Source organism: Cucurbita maxima, unplaced genomic scaffold, assembly GCF_002738345.1.
Source record: "Cucurbita maxima cultivar Rimu unplaced genomic scaffold, Cmax_1.0 Cma_Scf00001, whole genome shotgun sequence".
Classification (NCBI taxonomy): domain Eukaryota; kingdom Viridiplantae; phylum Streptophyta; class Magnoliopsida; order Cucurbitales; family Cucurbitaceae; genus Cucurbita; species Cucurbita maxima.
In genome coordinates, this window is record NW_019272017.1 from 809,080 (window position 1) to 828,354 (window position 19,275).

Consider the following 19,275-nt stretch of genomic DNA (forward strand, 5'->3'; position numbering starts at 1 on the left):
AATATAAAAAAAGAAAAAAAAATCAAGAAATTGGGAATCAAACAAAAAATAGATATCCACTAACTCTTTAAATCAATAACATATTAAATATTTTTTTTAATTCTGAAATTAAAAATAAAAAAAAAAACAATATTTCACAAACAGACTTAACTAAAGCTATAAAACCTAAAAAAAAGGAGAACATAATTGGTAAATATCTTCCTCTTACATATATGAGAGGAACACAACTCTCTACCGTAGTAGAGAGTTGTACACTTTGAGTATAAACTCTCGTGGCTTTATTTTGGGCTTCTCAAAAAATCTTCATACCAATCGAGATAGTATTCTTTGATTATAAATCCTTGATTATAAATCCATGATCATTCCCTAAATTAACCAATGTGGGATATTCATCATCCGAACACGATCATTGTTGAATCTCTAGTTAACCACATGCAAGTAAGCTTCTCCTTACAATAATCCAATTTTCCCTTGACTACGAAGTCAAGGCAAAGGATTTATATCCTAAAGTTCTGATGGGCTGGGCTTAGGTCCAGGAGGCTTATCCCATTTATTCCATTGGGCTTTTTCCGGCCCACAACGTTAATTTAAGAAATGATTTCAATTTAGTTACATATTGAGAAAAATATGTATCTTTTTAATTTTTATTGGTTGAGTATTTTTTTATTAAAAAAAAAAAGGTAAGCATAACAGAATTCGTTTCCGGAACAAGTTGCGTCACGTCCGGCACACGTCTCAAGAAGTTCATCGGATAGACTCCATGGACTATTATTTTCGTATTTACTTTTATACCCTCATTCTAAAAGGGTAAAATGGTCAAATTTCCACATTTGTCCAACATTTTCTTTTTTTCTTTTTTCAGTTTATAATAAATTTTAATTTAAAATACAATACTTAATTCAGTCCAATTATATTAAAATTGATATATTGATGCCTCCAATGGATATTCTTACAAAAATAACATTAACAAATCATAATATTTATCATTAATTTTATTTTCATGTTTGAGTAATTTTTGAAGGATTGCAATGTCAATTCAATGTCGTATGAAATTATTTGCATATCTAAATTTAATGCATATTTCTTATATCTTTTTAAATGTTGAAAATAAAAAATATAATTAGTTCATTTTAATTTGAAATTGTAAAGATTCACATTTTGAATAATATAGAGGTTGAAAGTTGGACATTTGATTTGAAGTTTGAGCACATGAATAATGAAGAACCAATAAATTGATTTTTAATCAACAACCCATTAATTAAAACCTGCCCTTTCCCTCAATTTATTAGAAAATAATGCGTTATTTCCCATCTTCAAGTCGTCGAGATTTTCTCACATAGCTAAGGCCATCGAAATGTCAATTTCATTCGGGTAGAACACAGCCAAAGTCGTACATGGTTCCTCTCCAAATAAGTTTGAGTTAGATCTCTCTGTTTCCCGTCAATGCTCCGGTGCACTTTCCCGGGAAATTAATAGCGCTTTTGCTTCAGTTTCTGTCCTCTGATATACCCTTTTTTCGCTTTCTCGTGTTGGGTTTTAGCGGGAAAGTATGTCGGATGCGTTGATCAATGGATTGGCAGGAGCTGGAGGAGGGGTCATTGCTCAACTCATCACATACCCTCTTCAAACTGTAAAATCTTCCACTAAATTTCATGTTTATAGACCCCGAAATTTTATTGGGTTGTTGAATTCAAGAGGCGTTTGGTTTGTTCTGCAGGTGAATACTCGGCAGCAAACAGAACGCGATGTGAAGAACGAGAAGAGGAAACTTGGAACATTGCAGCTCATGTGTCAGGTGCTTTCAAAATTTCCTTGTCTACAATATTTGATATACTGTTCTTGTTGGAAAACCATGCTGCTGATTTCCGAACTCAATTCGAGCAGTGGCAGTATAAATGTCTGCCTAATGGGTGGGGAAATGACTTCTTTGATTGATTCGTGAACAGGTTGTAAAACATGAAGGATGGGACCGGCTGTATGGTGGCTTGGGGCCGTCTCTGGTGGGTACGTCCGTGTCTCAGGTGAGAACCCATTTGATTGGTCTACTTGATACTATGATATCATACACTTCCAAATTTTAATGATAAAGTGGGTTTTGTTGATATATGATCTTTGTTAGGATTAGAAAATGCAATTCTCTTTCTGTTGGATGGAGGTAGATGGAAGGGGGGGAACTCTTGGTTCAACGTAGATTTTCAATTTTCTTTGTAATTTGGACTCCTAGATTTTCAGAATGTGAAGATTATATAGGTACAAAGAATTAGAGAAAGAGCAGTTTCAATCTGTTTTGTATATTTAGAAGGCAACAACTTGTGTTTCTAAGCATCCAATTCATTCATTGTCAGTGATGAATGACATAGAAATGGCAGAATGTTAACCTTGTTACTTATTCTAGGAGGGAAAATCTACATTGATATATGTTTAGCTTTTCTGTATTGCCCATTTGGGTCCAGTAAAGAACAAGTTTGTGTTCTTTATTTACATCCATGACATCTTACATTTGAACAAACATTTTTCTTGGGTACAGGGTGTTTACTATTATTTCTACCAAATATTCAGGAGCAAGGCTGAAGCTGCTTCTCTTGAACGAATGAAGGCGGGGATTGGAGACGGATCAGTTGGGATGCTTTCCTCTCTTCTGGTGGCTGCTGTATCTGGGTTTGTTAGTAGAGTGGTTTTGATTTGAGTTCCTTATGATTTACATCTTCCTAGTAAACACCTTCGGTGAGATCCCACATCGATTGGAGAGGAGAGCGAAACATTCTTATAAGGGTGTGGAAACCTCTCCCTAATAGACGCGTTTTAAAACTCCAAGAGAAAACCCAAAGAAGACAATATTTGCTAGTGGTGGGCTTGGGCTGTTACGAATGGTATCTGAGCCAGACATCGGGCAATGTGCCAACGAGGATGCTGGCCCCCAAAGAGAGTGGATTGTGAGATCCCACATCGGTTGGAGAGGGGAGCAAAGTATTCTTATAAGGGTGTGGGAACTTCTCCCTAATAGACGCGTTTTAAAACCTTAAGGAAAAAGTCCTTGAAGGGAAAAGGGATACTGTAGACAAGAAAGCGGATGAAAAGCAATGAGATTAAACATAGGAGAATTTCGATTGCATCCTATGTTTGCAGATCTTGCGTCCATTTTCGAATGCATTATTCCATTATATTTAATTATCTACTTCAGCCAAATTAAGCCTTTTCAAATGCAACTAAAATAGGTCGCAAAACATCTGCAATATTCAGTTTTTTATTATTTCCCTTCTAATTTCTCTACAATATTTTGATTCTTTAGGTGTGTTAACGTACTGTTGACAAATCCGATATGGGTGGTTGTTACACGGATGCAGGTAATGATATAGTTATGTATTCTTCATGTTGCCCTTAAGGGTTGAGAATAGTATCTAAGCCCTTTTGGATTCAATTCAGTAACTTGAATATAAACCTCTAGTGATAGCCTTGCCTTTATTTTCTCTACTACTAAGTGTTGGTTGTTCTTCTGCTTCTTCTTGTAAGCCCTGCTCTGGCTTTGCATTTTCTGGTTCCTTAGTCGTTCGGATTCTTCGATTCATCTTAATGAAAGTTGGTTTAAAGAAAAAGATGGGGGCTAAAAATCTTAAAGCTATTCCTTGTATCTGTGTACATCCAAAATTCTATTTAATTGCACTTATTGATGTTGGTTTTCCTCAAGATCATCGTAAACTAAACTACTGTAAGTAGCAGTTTCATGATTTTAAAATTTTTAAATGACAACATTTGTGTTTTAATTCTTCAGACACATAAAAAGGTCTCAAAGCCGTCTCTACCTGGTGGAGCACCTTTGACTCCTCTGGATGAAACTGTTCCGGCAGCAGTCAATCCTCCTTCCTACAGAACCACTCATGCTGTAAGTAAAAAAATATCCATGTACTAGTTTCCTTAGTAGTTATGAATCCTTTGTTGCATGAATGAAGGCAGACATGTTTTATCTGGACTGAACTGCTTAAGTAATAGTCAGCTACTATAGTTTCTTAGTTATAACGTATGAGATCCCACATTGGTAGAGGGTAACAAAACGTTCTTTATAAGGGTGTGGAAACATCTCTCTAGCAGACACGTTATAAAATCGTGAGGTTGACGACGATATACAATGGGACAAAGCAGACGATATTTGCTAGCAGTGGGCTTAGACTGTTACGAATGGTATTAGAGCCAGACATTGGGCAATGTGTCAATGAGGATGTTAGGCTTCGAAGGGGGTGGATTGTGAGATCCCACATCGGTTAAAGAGGGGAACGAGTGCCAGTGAGTATGCTGGGCCCCAAAGGGGGTAGATTAAAGATTCCACATTGGTTGGAAAGGGGAAAGAAGTATTCTTTATAAGGGTGTAGAAACTTCTCCCTAGCAGACACGTTTTAAAACCGTGAGGCTAACGACAATACGTAACAGGCCAAAGCGGACAATATCTGCTAGCGCTGGGCTTGGGCTGTTGCATAACGATTTCTTGGTAATTAGTTTTTCTTTTCTCTGTTGTGTCTGCTAGAATTGGTTTTGGATATGTAGATCCATAGTTGTAACGATCCAGGCACACCGCTAGCAGATATTGTCCTCTTTGGGCTTTCCCTTTCGAGCTTCCCCTCAAAGGTTTAAAACACGTCTACTAGGAGAAGGTTTCCACACTCTTATAAATGATGTTTTTGTTCTCCTCCCCAACCAACGTGGGACATCACAATCCACCCCCTTTCTGGGCCCAGCGTTCTCGCTGGCACTCGTTCTTTTCTCCAATCAATATGGGACCGTCACCAAATCCACCCCCTTCAGGCCCCAGCGTCCTTACTGGCTCATCGCCTCGTGTCTACCCCCTTCGGGGAACAACGAGAAGGCTGGCACGTCGTCCGGTGTCTAGCTTTGACACCATTTGTAACGACCCAGGCCCACCGCTAGCAGATATTGTCCTCTTTGGGCTTTCCCTTTCGGGTTTCCCCTCAAGGCTTTAAAACGCGTCTACTATGGGAAGGTTTCCACACCGTTATAAATGGTGTTTTTGTTCTCCTCCAACCAATGTGGGACATCACAATAGCCGCTCGTACAATATGGTTATTCAGGCTTCTGATCATAATTAGATTCTATGGAATCTAGTATTTAAAAGGACACACCACAGGTTCTTTTTTGGGTTGAGTTCTTATCCGTTTGACCGAAATGGGGCATGCGGTGAGAATTTCATATTCATGAGAAGTTCCCTTCTCCCTTTAGTGGACAAATTTTTAGTGACATCTGAATGGTTGTCCCAGAGTAGCTGAAAATAATGACTGCTAGCAGCTGTCCCTCTGAAGTAAACCGATTGCTCAAGATTGAAAAGACTAACTGATATCTCTTAAGCCCCAAACCTAAAAGCACTACTCATTTTCTCTTTTTATATCTTTCAGCTCTAACTTATTAGTAAAGTATGTTTTTTCTCTCATTGAAGTTGTCTCTTTTTCGTTTTATCATGATAAACAGACTTGAATCTGGATATATTTGACCAAGTTTTTTTCTTCAAAAACATGAATCGATATTTCAGATTCAGGAGCTTTATGATGAAGCTGGAATCAGGGGTTTCTGGAAAGGGGTAATCCCAACATTGATCATGGTACGTGTGGGAAAGAAACTTTTGAGTTGATGCATGAGGAAACATTACTAAATATTCCTTTCTTGATCACAGGTTAGCAACCCTTCTATACAGTTCATGCTGTATGAAACAATGTTGAACAAGTTGAAGAAACAACGCGCCTTACGTAAAGTTGGCAGTGGAGTTACTGCATTGGAGGTAACCTTTACCCTCACCTGTAATTCTCATCGTCACCGCGTGTTGACTACAAGCCAACACATTTGGTTACTTGTGCAGATATTTCTACTTGGTGCCTTGGCAAAACTTGGAGCTACTGTAGTCACCTATCCTCTTCTAGTTGTGAAGGTATTTCGATAATCGTAGAAACAAAAGCTTGCGAAGAAAATAGTTTAAAAACATTTGATGCGTTCGTAAATACTTTTTCATATTATGTTCGAACGTTGATTCGTGTTTATTTTTCTCTAGCATGCATTTGTTTAAATTATCTCATCGAAGTTGTTCTCTTTTCAGGCTCGGCTTCAGGCAAAACAGGTGGTGGCTGGAGACAAAAGACATCAGTACAAAGGTTTGTTATTCGGAACATAGTATCTTCCGCCATTAAAAAGTAGTGGCTAAAAGATGAAAAACACGATTATTCGAAAATGAATAAGAAGGGAAAATCACCAGTTGGCGTAGTTGGCCATTTTAGTTATATGTGTGAGCAAGGAAGGTTTCGAGAGACGAATCGGTTGGCCTAGGTTGTTGTTTTAAACTCACCGCAGCTACCAGCGTAGGTCGCAAGTTCTTATATTGCTTGTATCCTTCTGCATTGTTCTCTGGTGTAAGTCACCAATGTTCTTGTCCTGCAAATTGATCTTACACTTCTTATCCAGGCACATTTGATGCCATCATCAAAATGATCCGATACGAAGGAGTATACGGATTTTACAAAGGGATGGGCACGAAAATCGTCCAGAGTGTTCTGGCTGCTGCAGTCTTGTTCATGGTGAAGGAAGAACTGGTTCGGAGTACTCGATTCCTTCTCACCAAGGGTGCCATTGGCAGAGCAAACTCAAAGCCTCAATGATTTGATAATGCTTATATGACTCCATTACAGGTCTTTAAGAAGCTATCCAAGGCTGCAATTTCTCTCTACAATCTTTCCTATTCATCTTAGTGAAGTATTCTTAACCAAACCCTTATTGGAAATTGTTAGGAAATTTGTGTCCTGGAAAAATAGGCATAAGATTTGTTTGAAAAATAAGAATACATAAACTTGATCTTATTGTATTTTGGGATTATATTATATAGTTACTTTCATATTAATAAATTATACTCATAGTCTAAATTTAGGAGGTATATCAGTTTATTCACGTATCATTTCTCTAATATTATTTTAAAATTCGAAGAAATTAGTATTAATTGATTTTTTTATAATATTGTACTAAAAAAATAATTAAAAAAAAAAAAACTCAACCTTTAAATATTCACTAACCCTAATCTTATTATTATAGAATACAGATTTAGAAAGATTCCAAAGACATAATGTTATCTTTTCAAATTTTCTAAAATTAAATTTATTTAGGGTTAGCAGATTAAGCAAACAAATTAGGAGAATTTAAAATAATTTATGAAATTAGTTTAATGACTAATTTTATTTATTTATTTATTTATTTATTTATTTATTTTTATCAATAACCAAATTTGCAATTTAATTTTTCTTTTAAAGAAAAAATATCTCTCTTTCTCTGAAGTCAGACAAACCCATTTTCAGTTCGCAGGCGGCGAGGAGAACTGAAACCCAAAGATATCAAAAAATGGCGACCAAAAACGCGAAGAAGGCCAATCTCCTGGATCACCACTCCCTCAAACACCTACTCGACGAATCCGTCTCTGAGGTAATTGAATCGATAATACTCGCTTTCTTCAGATCCTCTTCGCGTCAATTTTTCTCTAGGTTTCTTTCTTTCTCTCTGAAATCCACCTTTATTTGCGCGATGCGTTGCAGATTGTGACGAGTCGCGGGTATGTTGAAGACGTGAGGTTGAGTAATGTCAAATTGATTATGGGCACTGTCATCATAATCATAGCTTTGGTCGCTCAGTTTTACAAAAAAAAATTCCCTGAGAATCGCGATTTCTTGATCGGCTGCATTATATTATATCCTTTTTCTTTTCGTATGATCATGGTTTGTCTGAATTGCGCGTTTTTAGTTCAGATCTCCCGTTGAGGGATTGAATTTCATTTTTTTGATTCCGTTATTCAATGGGAATGTATATTGGGTTAAATGGTGGATGTTTTCTCTTCTTTCCACTTTATTTTCTGTTGTCATATACATGTTCGGGCGCAGAAGCGTGTTGTACGATGAATTTGACGTCATTTTCTTAGTTTACTAGGTCTTGTTTCGTTTAATGAAAATGTAAATGTAGATGTTTTTTCTGGTGCTCTCATGTGATCTTTAACTCTGGCAAGTATGTAGTATTTAACGGGATCTTGCAGTTTATCGTCTACACCAAGGAGAAGAACGCAATTTTGTTCACCTATCCTCCTGCGGTAAGTTTGTTTAACTTCTAGAACATTTGTGTTTTCTAGCCCATTTTTATGTCTATGACCACTAAAGAAAGCATTAACATCATGATTATATATAATTGTCGTGCATTGTTTTTGGGGCTCTTGAGATATGCAATGTCTATTTGGCTACATTTTAGGGTTTCTGATATAACAAGCTCAAAGAACCACAAAAGTTCTACGAGCATTGCCGAAGATGTACGTTTTTTTTTTTTCTTTTTGGTTCTATCATCTATGCCTAACTTGCGTTTAGAATGAGTTTTGACTTCAGAATAAGCTTGGCAAAACTCTTCAGGTAGTTTACTGTCTTCTGGATGGTTAGCAGTTTCGAGTACATGTGGAGCATGAATTGCTTGGATTCATGTGGAGCCATGTTGGGGATGGCTCAGGTATTTATTTTTGGGAGGACCATTGGGTGGGCGATAAACCTCTTTGCATTTCCTTTTGGAGAAGAGGTTGTATTCAGTGGTCTCTGTGTTATCCCATCCTTCATCATTTCCTTCAGTTTTTGGTGTCCTCTTATTGGTAGGGAGGCGGTTGATTTGATGAGTCTCTTTCTATCTTTTTTCATTTGTTTATTATTTCTGGGAGGAGGGATGTATGAGTTTGGACCCTTGATCCTTCTAGGGGTTCCTCCTGTCATTTCTATTTCCACTCTATGTCTCTCTCCCATGCTTCAGTTGATGCATTGGAGGCTTCTATCTTTTTCCTCTCTCTAGAAGGTTAAAATTCCTAAAGAGAAGATTTTTTTTTTTTTTTTTTTTTTTTGCGTGATAAGTTTTATTTAGGAAGGTTAACACTTTAGATCATGTTCTAAGACACTCTTCCTTAGTGTTGTACCTGCAATGGTGTATCCTTAATGGAGACATGTGAGGGACTTTTGGCTCATGCTTTGGGAGTGCCAGTTTGCTAACAACCTCTGGGATTTTTGGAGGAGATCGCTTGGGGTAAGTGGGGCGTGTGATAGAGATGGACATTCTATGTTGGAAGAGGTGCTTATGCATCCTCCTTTTAGGGGATGAGACATTTGTGGTAGGCTAGCTTCTTTCCAGTGTTGTGGGGTATTTGGCATTGGAACAATAGGATTTTTGAAATGAAGAGAAGAAAAGTGAGTATGGTTTGGAGATCGTTAGATTTAACGTCACCTTGTCGGCGTCGGTCACTAGGTCATTTTGGGCTTGTTTTTTTATATGCCCTTGTATTCTTCCATATAGTCAATAAAGTTTGGCTTCTTAAAAGAAAAAAAAAAAAAAAAAATCCCAGCCTTTTAGAACAAAGGTGATTTGAAAGGTTATTTGTGTAATTTGTTCTGAAGCAACCTTTTCCCTTTCTCTTTTAGTTTGTTCTCCTAGATAATACGTTGTTTGGATAAGACAGATATGATACGTTTTTAGAATAACCAAAGTTCTTACCTCCAATTTCATCGGCTTGTGAATAACAATTGCAAGTTTGATCTTTTCTAGTTGCCCGAAAGCTATTCATACAGACAATTTTGATAACAGAAAAACAGCGAACTGCCTTTTAGAACAGTTCTTGAGTTCTGCTCTGCACTTTTATGTTAAATTTCGAACTGTCCCTTGTCAAATGGCACTGAAGTTATTCACTGGGTTGGTTTTCTCCGTTGATAAATTTTTCCGAGTAAAATGCGACATTTCAGAAGAATCAAACTCTTTGCCTCTCAGTGACTAGTAATCTGGAAGTTTTCTTTTAGCCTTTTTTTCTTCTTCTGGAGCTATTGTATATTGTATTAAATCAGTGTCCTTTCATTTTTGGAGTTTGTTATTTGGATATTTCTGGGGGTTGGGAGGAAAGGAGGGTTACGGTTATGTTTTTTTCTCTTCTCATTTTAAGGATGATAATTGAATGACATCATGTGTACTTAGGTTCTAAGAATCTCGGGACAATTTGGATTCTGCATCTTATAAAGTAATAATGGCCAATTCTATTTATGCATGAAAATGATCCTGCTTTCTGAAACTACATACATGCTGAACTTGTTGAGGTCATTGGTAATCTTGTGTTGCAATTTCTCTGCACACAGGGATCCTTCACCAGCACAGGATTGGTAGTCTCTTCAAAATTGCCCAGATTCTCTGATCTGTATACACTGAGCATATCTAGTTCAGACCCCGAATCAATCTCCGCTAATAACCCTGTGGAATTTACCAAGAGTGTCACCCGGTGGTCTCTTTCTTTCTCTACACTATTCTAGAATCTAGTTTCTAAAATATTTACTGTATAACCAACCCAAAATATACCATCTTTGCAGGTTCACTAAGGATGGAGTTTTGGTTGAGGGTCTCTTCTGGAAAGATGTTGAAGCACTGATCGATGATTATGCAAAAGAACCGAAGAAGAGCAAGTGATTTCTTACACAAACCTCGTATTATAGGGGATCTTATGTTCGAGGAAAGTAACTGCTTTCAATTTTTATTGTGCTTTATAGATCCCCAGAAGATATTACTTATCGTTTCCTTGATTAATAGACTTTAGAAGCTAAAACAGGATGATCCCACATTTCTCTAATCTCTTTAATGCATTAATAGGAATACTTTCTGAAAGTCTTTTCCCATATGAAAACAGCAAGTGGCATGGCTGTTTGAATTCAACACTTCGAATGCTGTGAGAAGGTGAAAATGTTTCCTTTTCATTCTAACTAATGGGAGTTTTTTTTATATGCTTCTTGAACGTCTTCCCAATCCTTAAAAGTTAAATTTTCACCCCTTGATGATTGCTTTGATGAAAATTCTGTGTAGTAGTTTTCGAACATGTCGAGTCGAGAATGTTTATGCATCCCTGAACCATGAATTCAAGGAACAGATAAATATTTATTCTAGAAGGTTTCTTATGCGAATTAAACTCAGAAAACCATTCCCGAGCCATACACATATCAATACCCATATTCTCACTGTTCATACTCATTGCCCTTTCCAACTTTATTTTCTTTCCCAATTTTATTCATTACATTCAATTTCCCTCGTATATATATATATATATATGAAGGTAAAAAGCAAAAAGAGTATGATTTAATGAATTAGCTTATAATGGTAAAAAAAGGGTTAGAATTTGATGAGGTAATAGCATCAACAATTCAATAATTATTTTGTCACATTCAATTATTTATTGCAAAAAGGCTTCCCATCTCCCTTTCAAAACAAATCTAATTCTTAATTAAAACTAGAATTGGTTTCTGTGCTCTTCTCCACTCAATTTGAATATTCTCAAATAAATAAATGTGTGAGAAATCATATTCTAAAACCAAAATTATATAAATTTATTATTATTATTATTATTATTATTATTATTGAATTGTGGGAAATTAGAAGAATTAATCAAAGTGGAGTGCACCGATTGTCAAAAAGCTTAAAAGTGATTAATTATTATTCCCTAATCTAAATATTTATATAATTTAATTCAAAAGAAAAGCACCCATTACCCATTTTTCTTTGTTTTTTGGGTCAAAATTGTACGAAAGATAGGGTTTACTTTCTTCTAATTAATTAAGCATCTAATTCTATTTTTTTTCTAATTCAGAATCTATTTTTTTTTTAATTTTAATTACATCTTTTTACTTTAAATTATGTACTTATTTTCACGTTAAATGTGACATTGTACACAAAATCGACATAAAATTATTTTATTTAAATATTTATTTAAACAAATTAAATTATTTGTATTCTATCAAATTTTAAAAAGTACAATATATTCAAAAAGAAAAAATATTAATTATACAGACATTATTAACTTATTTTATAAATTATTAAATTTTTATTACTTTATCACACAATTTTATCGTTATTTTAGAAATTACAGCCTCGAGTATTTTATATAAATACATGAATGTGTGTTTTAAACATTTTTGGACTCGAATTTTTTCAAAAAATACGGAAAAGTTATTTTAGTATTTTTTTAAATAAACAATTAAATTGCAATAAATTCGAAAATCAATACATTGGCCACTAAATATTTTATTTTATTTTCTCAAATAATATTCTTTTGTACTCTCTTAAACAAATTAAAAGTTTCAATTTTTTTTTTGTTTGTATTTATTTTATTCTTTTTTTTAAGGAATATTAATAAATCTTTAAATTTTTAAAATTTATAAATTCATTAATACAATATGAAATACAAGTTTTGATTAATCAAAAATTTAATTACAAATTTAATACGTCAATTATTTTAAAAATATAATTTTAAAGTTGAGATGGAAAGGGAAAAGAGGATTACGTAGCAAGATATAATTGAGACGAATAATAACAATAATAATAATATTTGCGTCCAAATCCATTTTTTTGGATAGAATAAGAGATTCTAAGGTCCAATAAGGAAAAATAAAATAAAATATGCTTATATAATATAGTCAAGTTGAAGGCAATATATTAATATATATATATATATATTATAGGGTAAGGACAATTAATAATGCACCTATTTATGACTTTGGTTTATAATAGTCAAATAAAATAATAATGGAAGTTGTTTTGCAATAAAATCAATATCATAATTACACCTTCTTTCAATCGAACTGCCCAACAACTCCTTTTGCATTCTTAATTTAATTCTACTTTCTTTTTTATTACATTTTTCTAAATTTTATTATTTATTTAAAATTTAATATATGTCACGAGAGTCAAACCGAGTCCTTGCAAAGAAAAGAGAGGGCTAACCATTGGTGTGGTTCTACGTCATCTGCACTCCAACACTCGAGCAGATCAATGAATTTGAGAAACAAAATATGGTGGGATCAACGCTTCACTGAAGATGTCTTTAGACTAATACATGTGAGATGAACACAGTGGCTGACCGTGAAAATCAAATGACATTCGTTGAGGTCTAAGTGGATTTCAAGTTTTTTAAATACAAAAAGAAAAAGAAAATTCATTTGTCATAAGAATATAGTTTTGAAAAATAATGATTTTAAAAATACATTCAACTTTAAAAAAAAAATAAAACACTCAAAGATGTTTAGCTACTAAAAGTATAATTAGCTTAAGAGCGTTTATAAAACCAAGATTAGTCATTAATTTATTCTGAACCAATGATTAATCATTAATCTATTTAACATTCTAGACATATATCTATATGTCTATTCATAGTTAGTTCGATATCATATTAAGTTTTGTCAAAATTTGTCTTTATTCTCTTTTTAAGATATGATGGGTGGTTATTAATTTTCTACTTTTATATTGATTAGATGCGAAAGAATATTATGCGTATTTTATGTAAAAAAAATAAAAAAACTTACATGAATCCAAAAAAAATTTCAACAAATTTATATAAACCCTAATTCTACCTCCAATGGAAAGAGTTTAAATTGTACCATTTTACTTCCAAGATTATCACTTTTTGGACCCATTACTCATCCAGCTTTATCTATAATTTTAAATATTTTAAATTGAAATTAATTAAGAAAAAAAACATAAATAATATGACAATATCTATATTTATATTAAATCTTTTGAGGAAGGTAAAAGTAGAGTCACAGAACTTATACTCAAATGAGTTAGTATCATATTTTTTTTGTACGTGTAAATTTCACCAATCTTAGCTATACTATGTGGAGTGGAATGATAAATTCATATGATTGATGTGTACCACCTTCCACAACAGCAACCTATGACCTTTGAGATCATGGTTAATGCTCGAGTTACATACAACTATATATTAACTAAGACTAACGTACAGAAGCTTATGATAATGGTCGACTCAATTGTGACGAGTTTGATAGAGGGTAACCCTGGACCATGGGTGGAGAGTGAAGGGGGGGTAATAGGAGTTGTTATGGGCTAAACAATCTTAAGTAATGAATTAAATTAAAAAGAAAAAAAAAAAAAGAAGAGAAAAAAGAGGAGAAAATTTCTATATTGGTGTTGTAAAGTTAACGGGAGAAGTAAAAGTAGGAAGGGGCAAGAATTAGATAGGGAGAGGTGCAGAGTAAGGAGGCAATGAGAATAGGCCACGTAAGACAGGAAGGGCCAGTAATCAGCATCTAACGCATCTCAGCTTTTGGAACGCTGAAACCCTATTGGTGAATTATATATCCTTGTCGTTTCTTCTTTTGTCTACTTCCACCACTCTCTTCATTTTCCCATTCCCGAAAACCCCCTTTTCTTTTTTCTTTTCCTCCTCCTCCTCCTCCTCCTCCTCTTCCTCTTCCCCGTCTTCTTCTTCTTCTTCTTAACCATTTTAGTTAACTCTTCTAGGTCTGATCCAATCCCCACTTCTCTCTATTCTTCCATTCTCCTCCTCCTCGATGCTTCCCTCCGCCGATCTCCGCCCTCCCTTCTCCCTCTTCAGACCCTACATCGCCTCCATCATCCGTCGGCTTCCGACTGCTGGGTCCGCTGATTTCTTCTCGATCCGATTCTCTCCTCCACTTCTCTGACTCCTCCAATTCACCTTCGCGGATCCTGTTTCCGGCATCTTCACCTTCATTCTATCGGGGAGTTTTCTAGATTGTTTTTAGTCCCTAACGGATTGTCAACTGTCTTCTCTTTTTAACCGTCGATTTCAGGAGTTTTGTTTTTGTTTTACACGTAGCTTAATCTTCTTTTCTATTTTTGGGAGGGGGATTTTATTTTATTGTGTGTTCCAAGAGTTGTATATCCGGCTGACTTTTGTAAGAATTTTAGTTTGAGAGATGGATCTTTAAGCCACAACTTGGAGTTCTTGATATTCTGATTCTACTTGGAGTTTGGAGTTGAGGAGTATTTTAGGACTGCTGAGTGTTGTTTGAATTAAATCCGAGTTATGGAGGAACGGAACGTTTGTAGAATGAATACGGGGTTGTCGGATGTGGTTCTTGGCTGTGTAATGCCCTATATTCATGACCCCAAAGATCGTGACGCTATCTCTCAGGTTTGCCGGAGATGGCACGAACTGGATGCGCTCACTCGCAAGCACGTTACCATCGCTCTTTGCTACACCACCACGCCCGAACGGCTACGACGGCGGTTTAACCATCTCGAATCCTTGGAATTGAAGGGCAAACCCAGGGCGGCGATGTTTAATTTGATACCGGAGGATTGGGGAGGGTTTGTGACCCCTTGGGTGAAAGAGATTGCTGATTCTTTCAATTGCTTGAAGTATCTCCACTTTCGCCGTATGATTGTCGTCGATTCGGATCTGGAGGTTCTTTCTCGTGCACGTGGCCGTGTTCTTCACTCGCTTAAACTCGATAAGTGCTCTGGATTCTCCACCGATGGACTATTTCATATTGGACGATCCTGCAGGTATCTGGCTTCCAAACCATCTTCAAGATTTTAAATCCAGATTTCATCTGTTTTGTAGTTCAGGCTCGGTATCAAATTCAGTGTACTATGGAGAATTTTGAGATAATTTCTACCTTCTGTTCTGGGATTTGTTAAACCTTAAATTTCTGGCCATTGAAATAATTTGAGATGCTGAGAACGAATTAATGTTCATTCAGGGTCAGCGATGACTAATAAAAGCTCAAACCACCGGATAGTTTCTATTAATGTTTTACTTTTATTTTTGGTTTACTTGTTAGTATTACTATCATTATTTCGTTTGTTTCCTTGTTCTTGTCGTTGTGGGGTTTCCATTTCTTTTTCTTTTTTAACTTTTTCTGGGTCGTTGATTATATATGTATACATATTCTATGCTTTGCTGCTCTTAACTTTTAAACGTAAAAGATGAGAAGCTGAAACACAGCGAAAGTGTCTGCTAACTTACAACATTCATAAAGAAGGTTTAACATTTTGGGAACTGTTCTAAGTAATCTTAAATAAACCTCATTTGGATTGATCCTTCAATTTCAGCCATTATATTACTTCTGTGAACTGATAAGATCACTTTTCCTGTGTTGTAATGTATAAAGTGACTTCTGACTGCCCTGCTCATTATAATTCATCATCTTTAATGTTTCTTGTTATGTTTTTTTTGTTGTGTCTTTTCAGGAATTTAAAAACGTTGTTTTTGGAGGAGAGCTCAATAGATGAGAAAGATGGGGAATGGCTACACGAACTTGCGACCAACAACACAGTTCTTGAGACGTTGAATTTTTACATGACAGATCTTGTCAAAGTCCGATTTCAAGATCTTGAACTCATAGCCAGAAACTGCCGTTCCTTAATTTCTGTGAAAATTAGTGATTGTGAAATCCTTGATCTTGTGGGGTTCTTTCGAGCTGTTGGTTCTTTGGAGGAATTTTGTGGAGGTTCCTTCAATGATCAACCAGAGAGGTATGCTGCTGTAGCCTTGCCACAGAGTCTCCGCAGTTTGGGTCTTTCATACATGGGAAGGAATGAAATGCCAATAGTCTTCCCTTTTGCAAACCTACTCAAGAAGTTGGACCTCTTGTATGCTCTCCTTCATACGGAGGACCATTGTACTTTGATTCAGAGATGCCCCAACTTGGAAGTGCTTGAGGTATGCTGCTGATCAACTTCATTTCATTTTCTATGTTTTCTTTGATTTGCCCATCTGTCCTTGCTTTGCCATCGGAGTTTAATTCTGAATATGTGATGGGGATATGTGCTATTTGCTTTGATATTATAATAGCATTCCCAATAAGGGTAGGAGAAGGCGAAAATCCCTGAGCCAAGGCTTTGTGAGCAACTTTAGAAAGTGTACTGGAATCTTCAGTATTGGGTAATAATATTGTATTTTGTTTCCCTGAGCAGACTAGAAACGTGATTGGAGATAGAGGATTAGAAGTACTTGCACGGCATTGTAAGAAACTTAAAAGGCTTAGAATTGAGCGAGGGGCGGATGAGCAGGGATTGGAGGACGAGGAAGGGCTTGTTTCACAAAGAGGATTGATTGCTTTGGCTCAAGGCTGTCTGAAACTGGAATACTTGGCTGTCTATGTATCCGATATCACTAATTCTTCTCTCGAGTGCATTGGCACGTACTCGAAAAATCTCTGCGATTTTCGCCTCGTCCTGCTTGATCGAGAAGTGAGTATAACAGATTTGCCACTTGACAATGGAGTTCAAGCTCTGTTGAGAGGGTGTTCTGAAAAGCTGAGAAGATTTGCTTTGTATCTTCGGCCTGGTGGATTGACGGACGTTGGTCTTGGTTACATAGGGAGGTACAGCCCAAATGTAAGATGGATGCTTCTTGGCTATGTGGGGCAGTCTGATGCTGGGCTGTTGGAATTCTCTCGCGGCTGTCCCAGCCTGCAGAAGCTTGAGATGAGAGGCTGTTGCTTCAGTGCGCATGCATTGGCAGCCTCCGTCATGCAACTCACTTCCCTCAGGTACCTCTGGGTTCAAGGCTACAGAGGGTCCTCCTCAGGCCGTGATCTTCTGGCAATGGCACGCCCGTTCTGGAACATCGAATTGATTCCATCGAGACGAGTCGTGGTGGCTGATCAAGTCGGGGATGAGGTGGTGGTTGAGCACCCTGCACATATACTGGCATACTACTCCCTAGCAGGGCCAAGAACCGATTTTCCAGACAGTGTCGTGCCGCTAGATTCATTGTCCTTGATCGCTGCATAGAGCATGGCTGTACATACAACAACAACAACAACATCGACCTCTCCTTTCTTCTTGCTACCTCCCCATTTTGGCACGTCCTGTTAATAGAATTCAGTTAGGAATATGTGTTTCGAATGTGATTTTGTTGTGGTCGTATAGACAGACAGATAGACAGACAAAGAAAGACGATTTTAATGTTGTAATAAGGCTGTGTTTATAGTTATGGAAGCATGATGATGATGATGGCAGTTTGACTGTTTAGGCAAAGCCTTTCCCTTTCCCTTTTTCCCATTTTGGAGAAGCCTTTTGGTTCTAGTGTATTATTTCTCTTTCTGAGTTGAATCCCTTCTGTTTTTTCTCTTTAGTTAGTTGGTTGGAGGATGGTTTGTGAATTCTATTATATATACATATTATAAGCGATTGAGGTATGTTTAAATTGGCATTGAAAAGTGTAGGAAGAGACGATGAGGTGATTGATTAATGAAGAATGTGAATTCTATTAGCCATGGGTTTTGGTTGAAAGGGAAAATACTATTTTTTTGGGATCTATTAAAATCTTAGGTCTCCTCCCACTCAATTTTGTTTCTTTTCTTATTCCTTTTCTTTGCAAAGGTAGTTTTATTGCTTTTACTTTAAAATATATATTTCAAATCCATTTATCTTTTTATTTTTTGAATTTTTAAAACTATAATTTAAATTTACTAAATGGAGTAAAATTTCGAAATATTGAATACCAAAACCTATTTAAAATTTTTCCCTCTTTTGTCCATTAAACCAAAAAAAAAAAACAAAGAAATAAAGAAAATTGTGATGTTAATAAAGATAAATTAAAGCGCATGGACTCATTTTTCATTTGCTGTTGTATATGCTTTTATTCAAATCCTTTTATATTAAATTATTGATTTTATTTTTTCCAATTATGTTCCCATCTGACATTTACATGGTAATATATTAGAATTTAATTCATTTTAATCGATAATCAAATCATTTATTTTTAAATTTATAATTAATATCTAATTTCCAATATTTAAAAAATAATAATAATGGAAGAAAGTAGAAAGTGGATGATAGATAATAAATGATAATAAAGTAGAATTGGTATTTTGTTTGTTTTGATTTAGTGGTACAACCATGACATCTTTCAACCTCATGCAATGGGACATATCCCTTCATCCCCTTAACTTTATTCAACCAAATCTCAATAGAGGAGTTGATATGATAAACGAGCCACAAAATTAAACACCCGACCATTTTTTTAAAAATTAAAATCCAAACAGCATACATCATATCATAGATGAATTCAATTTCTCGATGACTACTTCAAAATGGTTGGTTTTTGTACGTGAATGATGAATAATGTAAATATTTAACTCTGGAAGGAAAAAAATGGTTTATATGTGGTTCAAAAATTCACAATGGTTAGCATTTCATTAGCATAATATATGGTTTCTTGTTTCTTTATTTAATCATGGATTTGCTCTAATTTCTTTATTGTATAGTGTTTCATCTTTATCTTTATCCTCCCTTTAAAACATTTTGGATAACTCTAACATTACAATATTTAGTTTAATTTTAAACACATCACAAATCTCTCTACAGACATCTAAACATATAAAATAAAATATTAAAATGGTTGGAAAAAAACATTTAGGAACAAAATTAATTTATCTGAAAGTATTCTCTAATAATAAAAATAAGTTT

At 35.4% G+C, this 19,275-nt stretch overlaps 3 protein-coding genes across 5 annotated transcripts; all 3 read left to right on the plus strand.

The window, feature by feature from the left end:
• Window positions 1-1,250: 1,250 nt before the first annotated feature.
• LOC111491332 (peroxisomal nicotinamide adenine dinucleotide carrier-like) lies at window positions 1,251-6,790 on the plus strand. 3 transcript variants are annotated; one of them, XM_023140220.1, is made up of 11 exons: window positions 1,251-1,419; window positions 1,541-1,630; window positions 1,718-1,795; window positions 1,947-2,021; window positions 2,528-2,658; window positions 3,290-3,344; window positions 3,770-3,880; window positions 5,534-5,602; window positions 5,675-5,926; window positions 6,092-6,146; window positions 6,454-6,790. In XM_023140220.1, the coding sequence occupies exons 2-11, from the start codon at window positions 1,550-1,552 to the stop codon at window positions 6,645-6,647; spliced, it is 1,101 nt and encodes a 366-aa protein (XP_022995988.1). In that variant the 5' UTR covers window positions 1,251-1,419; window positions 1,541-1,549; the 3' UTR covers window positions 6,648-6,790. The 3 variants fall into 3 exon arrangements, with proteins under 3 accessions (XP_022995988.1, XP_022995997.1, XP_022996004.1); XM_023140229.1 differs by having other exon boundaries at window positions 1,251-1,371; XM_023140236.1 differs by having other exon boundaries at window positions 1,257-1,630; window positions 5,675-5,779; window positions 5,858-5,926.
• Window positions 6,791-7,291: 501 nt separating this feature from the next.
• On the plus strand, window positions 7,292-10,702 carry LOC111491800 (probable signal peptidase complex subunit 2). Its single transcript, XM_023140846.1, has 5 exons — window positions 7,292-7,458; window positions 7,569-7,720; window positions 8,032-8,113; window positions 10,170-10,312; window positions 10,398-10,702. The coding sequence occupies exons 1-5, from the start codon at window positions 7,378-7,380 to the stop codon at window positions 10,492-10,494; spliced, it is 555 nt and encodes a 184-aa protein (XP_022996614.1). The 5' UTR covers window positions 7,292-7,377; the 3' UTR covers window positions 10,495-10,702.
• A 3,512-nt stretch (window positions 10,703-14,214) lies between these two features.
• On the plus strand, window positions 14,215-17,916 carry LOC111490898 (coronatine-insensitive protein 1-like). Its single transcript, XM_023139551.1, has 3 exons — window positions 14,215-15,360; window positions 16,048-16,519; window positions 16,774-17,916. The coding sequence occupies exons 1-3, from the start codon at window positions 14,879-14,881 to the stop codon at window positions 17,593-17,595; spliced, it is 1,776 nt and encodes a 591-aa protein (XP_022995319.1). The 5' UTR covers window positions 14,215-14,878; the 3' UTR covers window positions 17,596-17,916.
• The last annotated feature ends 1,359 nt before the right edge of the window (window positions 17,917-19,275 follow it).

What these genes read in the sequence shown, in the direction of transcription:
- LOC111491332 (XM_023140220.1), top strand. Translation starts at nt 1,550, where the DNA reads ATGTCGGATGCGTTGATCAATGGATTGGCAGGAGCTGGAGGAGGGGTC. An exon ending in TGGTTGTTACACGGATGCAG is followed by an intron (nt 3,345 to 3,769) that starts GTAATGATATAG and finishes TTAATTCTTCAG; the next exon opens with ACACATAAAAAGGTCTCAAA. An exon ending in TAATCCCAACATTGATCATG is followed by an intron (nt 5,603 to 5,674) that starts GTACGTGTGGGA and finishes TCTTGATCACAG; the next exon opens with GTTAGCAACCCTTCTATACA.
- LOC111491800 (XM_023140846.1), top strand. Translation starts at nt 7,378, where the DNA reads ATGGCGACCAAAAACGCGAAGAAGGCCAATCTCCTGGATCACCACTCC. An exon ending in TTGATCGGCTGCATTATATT is followed by an intron (nt 7,721 to 8,031) that starts ATATCCTTTTTC and finishes TAACTCTGGCAA; the next exon opens with GTATGTAGTATTTAACGGGA. An exon ending in ACCAAGAGTGTCACCCGGTG is followed by an intron (nt 10,313 to 10,397) that starts GTCTCTTTCTTT and finishes CCATCTTTGCAG; the next exon opens with GTTCACTAAGGATGGAGTTT.
- LOC111490898 (XM_023139551.1), top strand. Translation starts at nt 14,879, where the DNA reads ATGGAGGAACGGAACGTTTGTAGAATGAATACGGGGTTGTCGGATGTG. An exon ending in CATATTGGACGATCCTGCAG is followed by an intron (nt 15,361 to 16,047) that starts GTATCTGGCTTC and finishes GTGTCTTTTCAG; the next exon opens with GAATTTAAAAACGTTGTTTT. An exon ending in CCAACTTGGAAGTGCTTGAG is followed by an intron (nt 16,520 to 16,773) that starts GTATGCTGCTGA and finishes TTCCCTGAGCAG; the next exon opens with ACTAGAAACGTGATTGGAGA.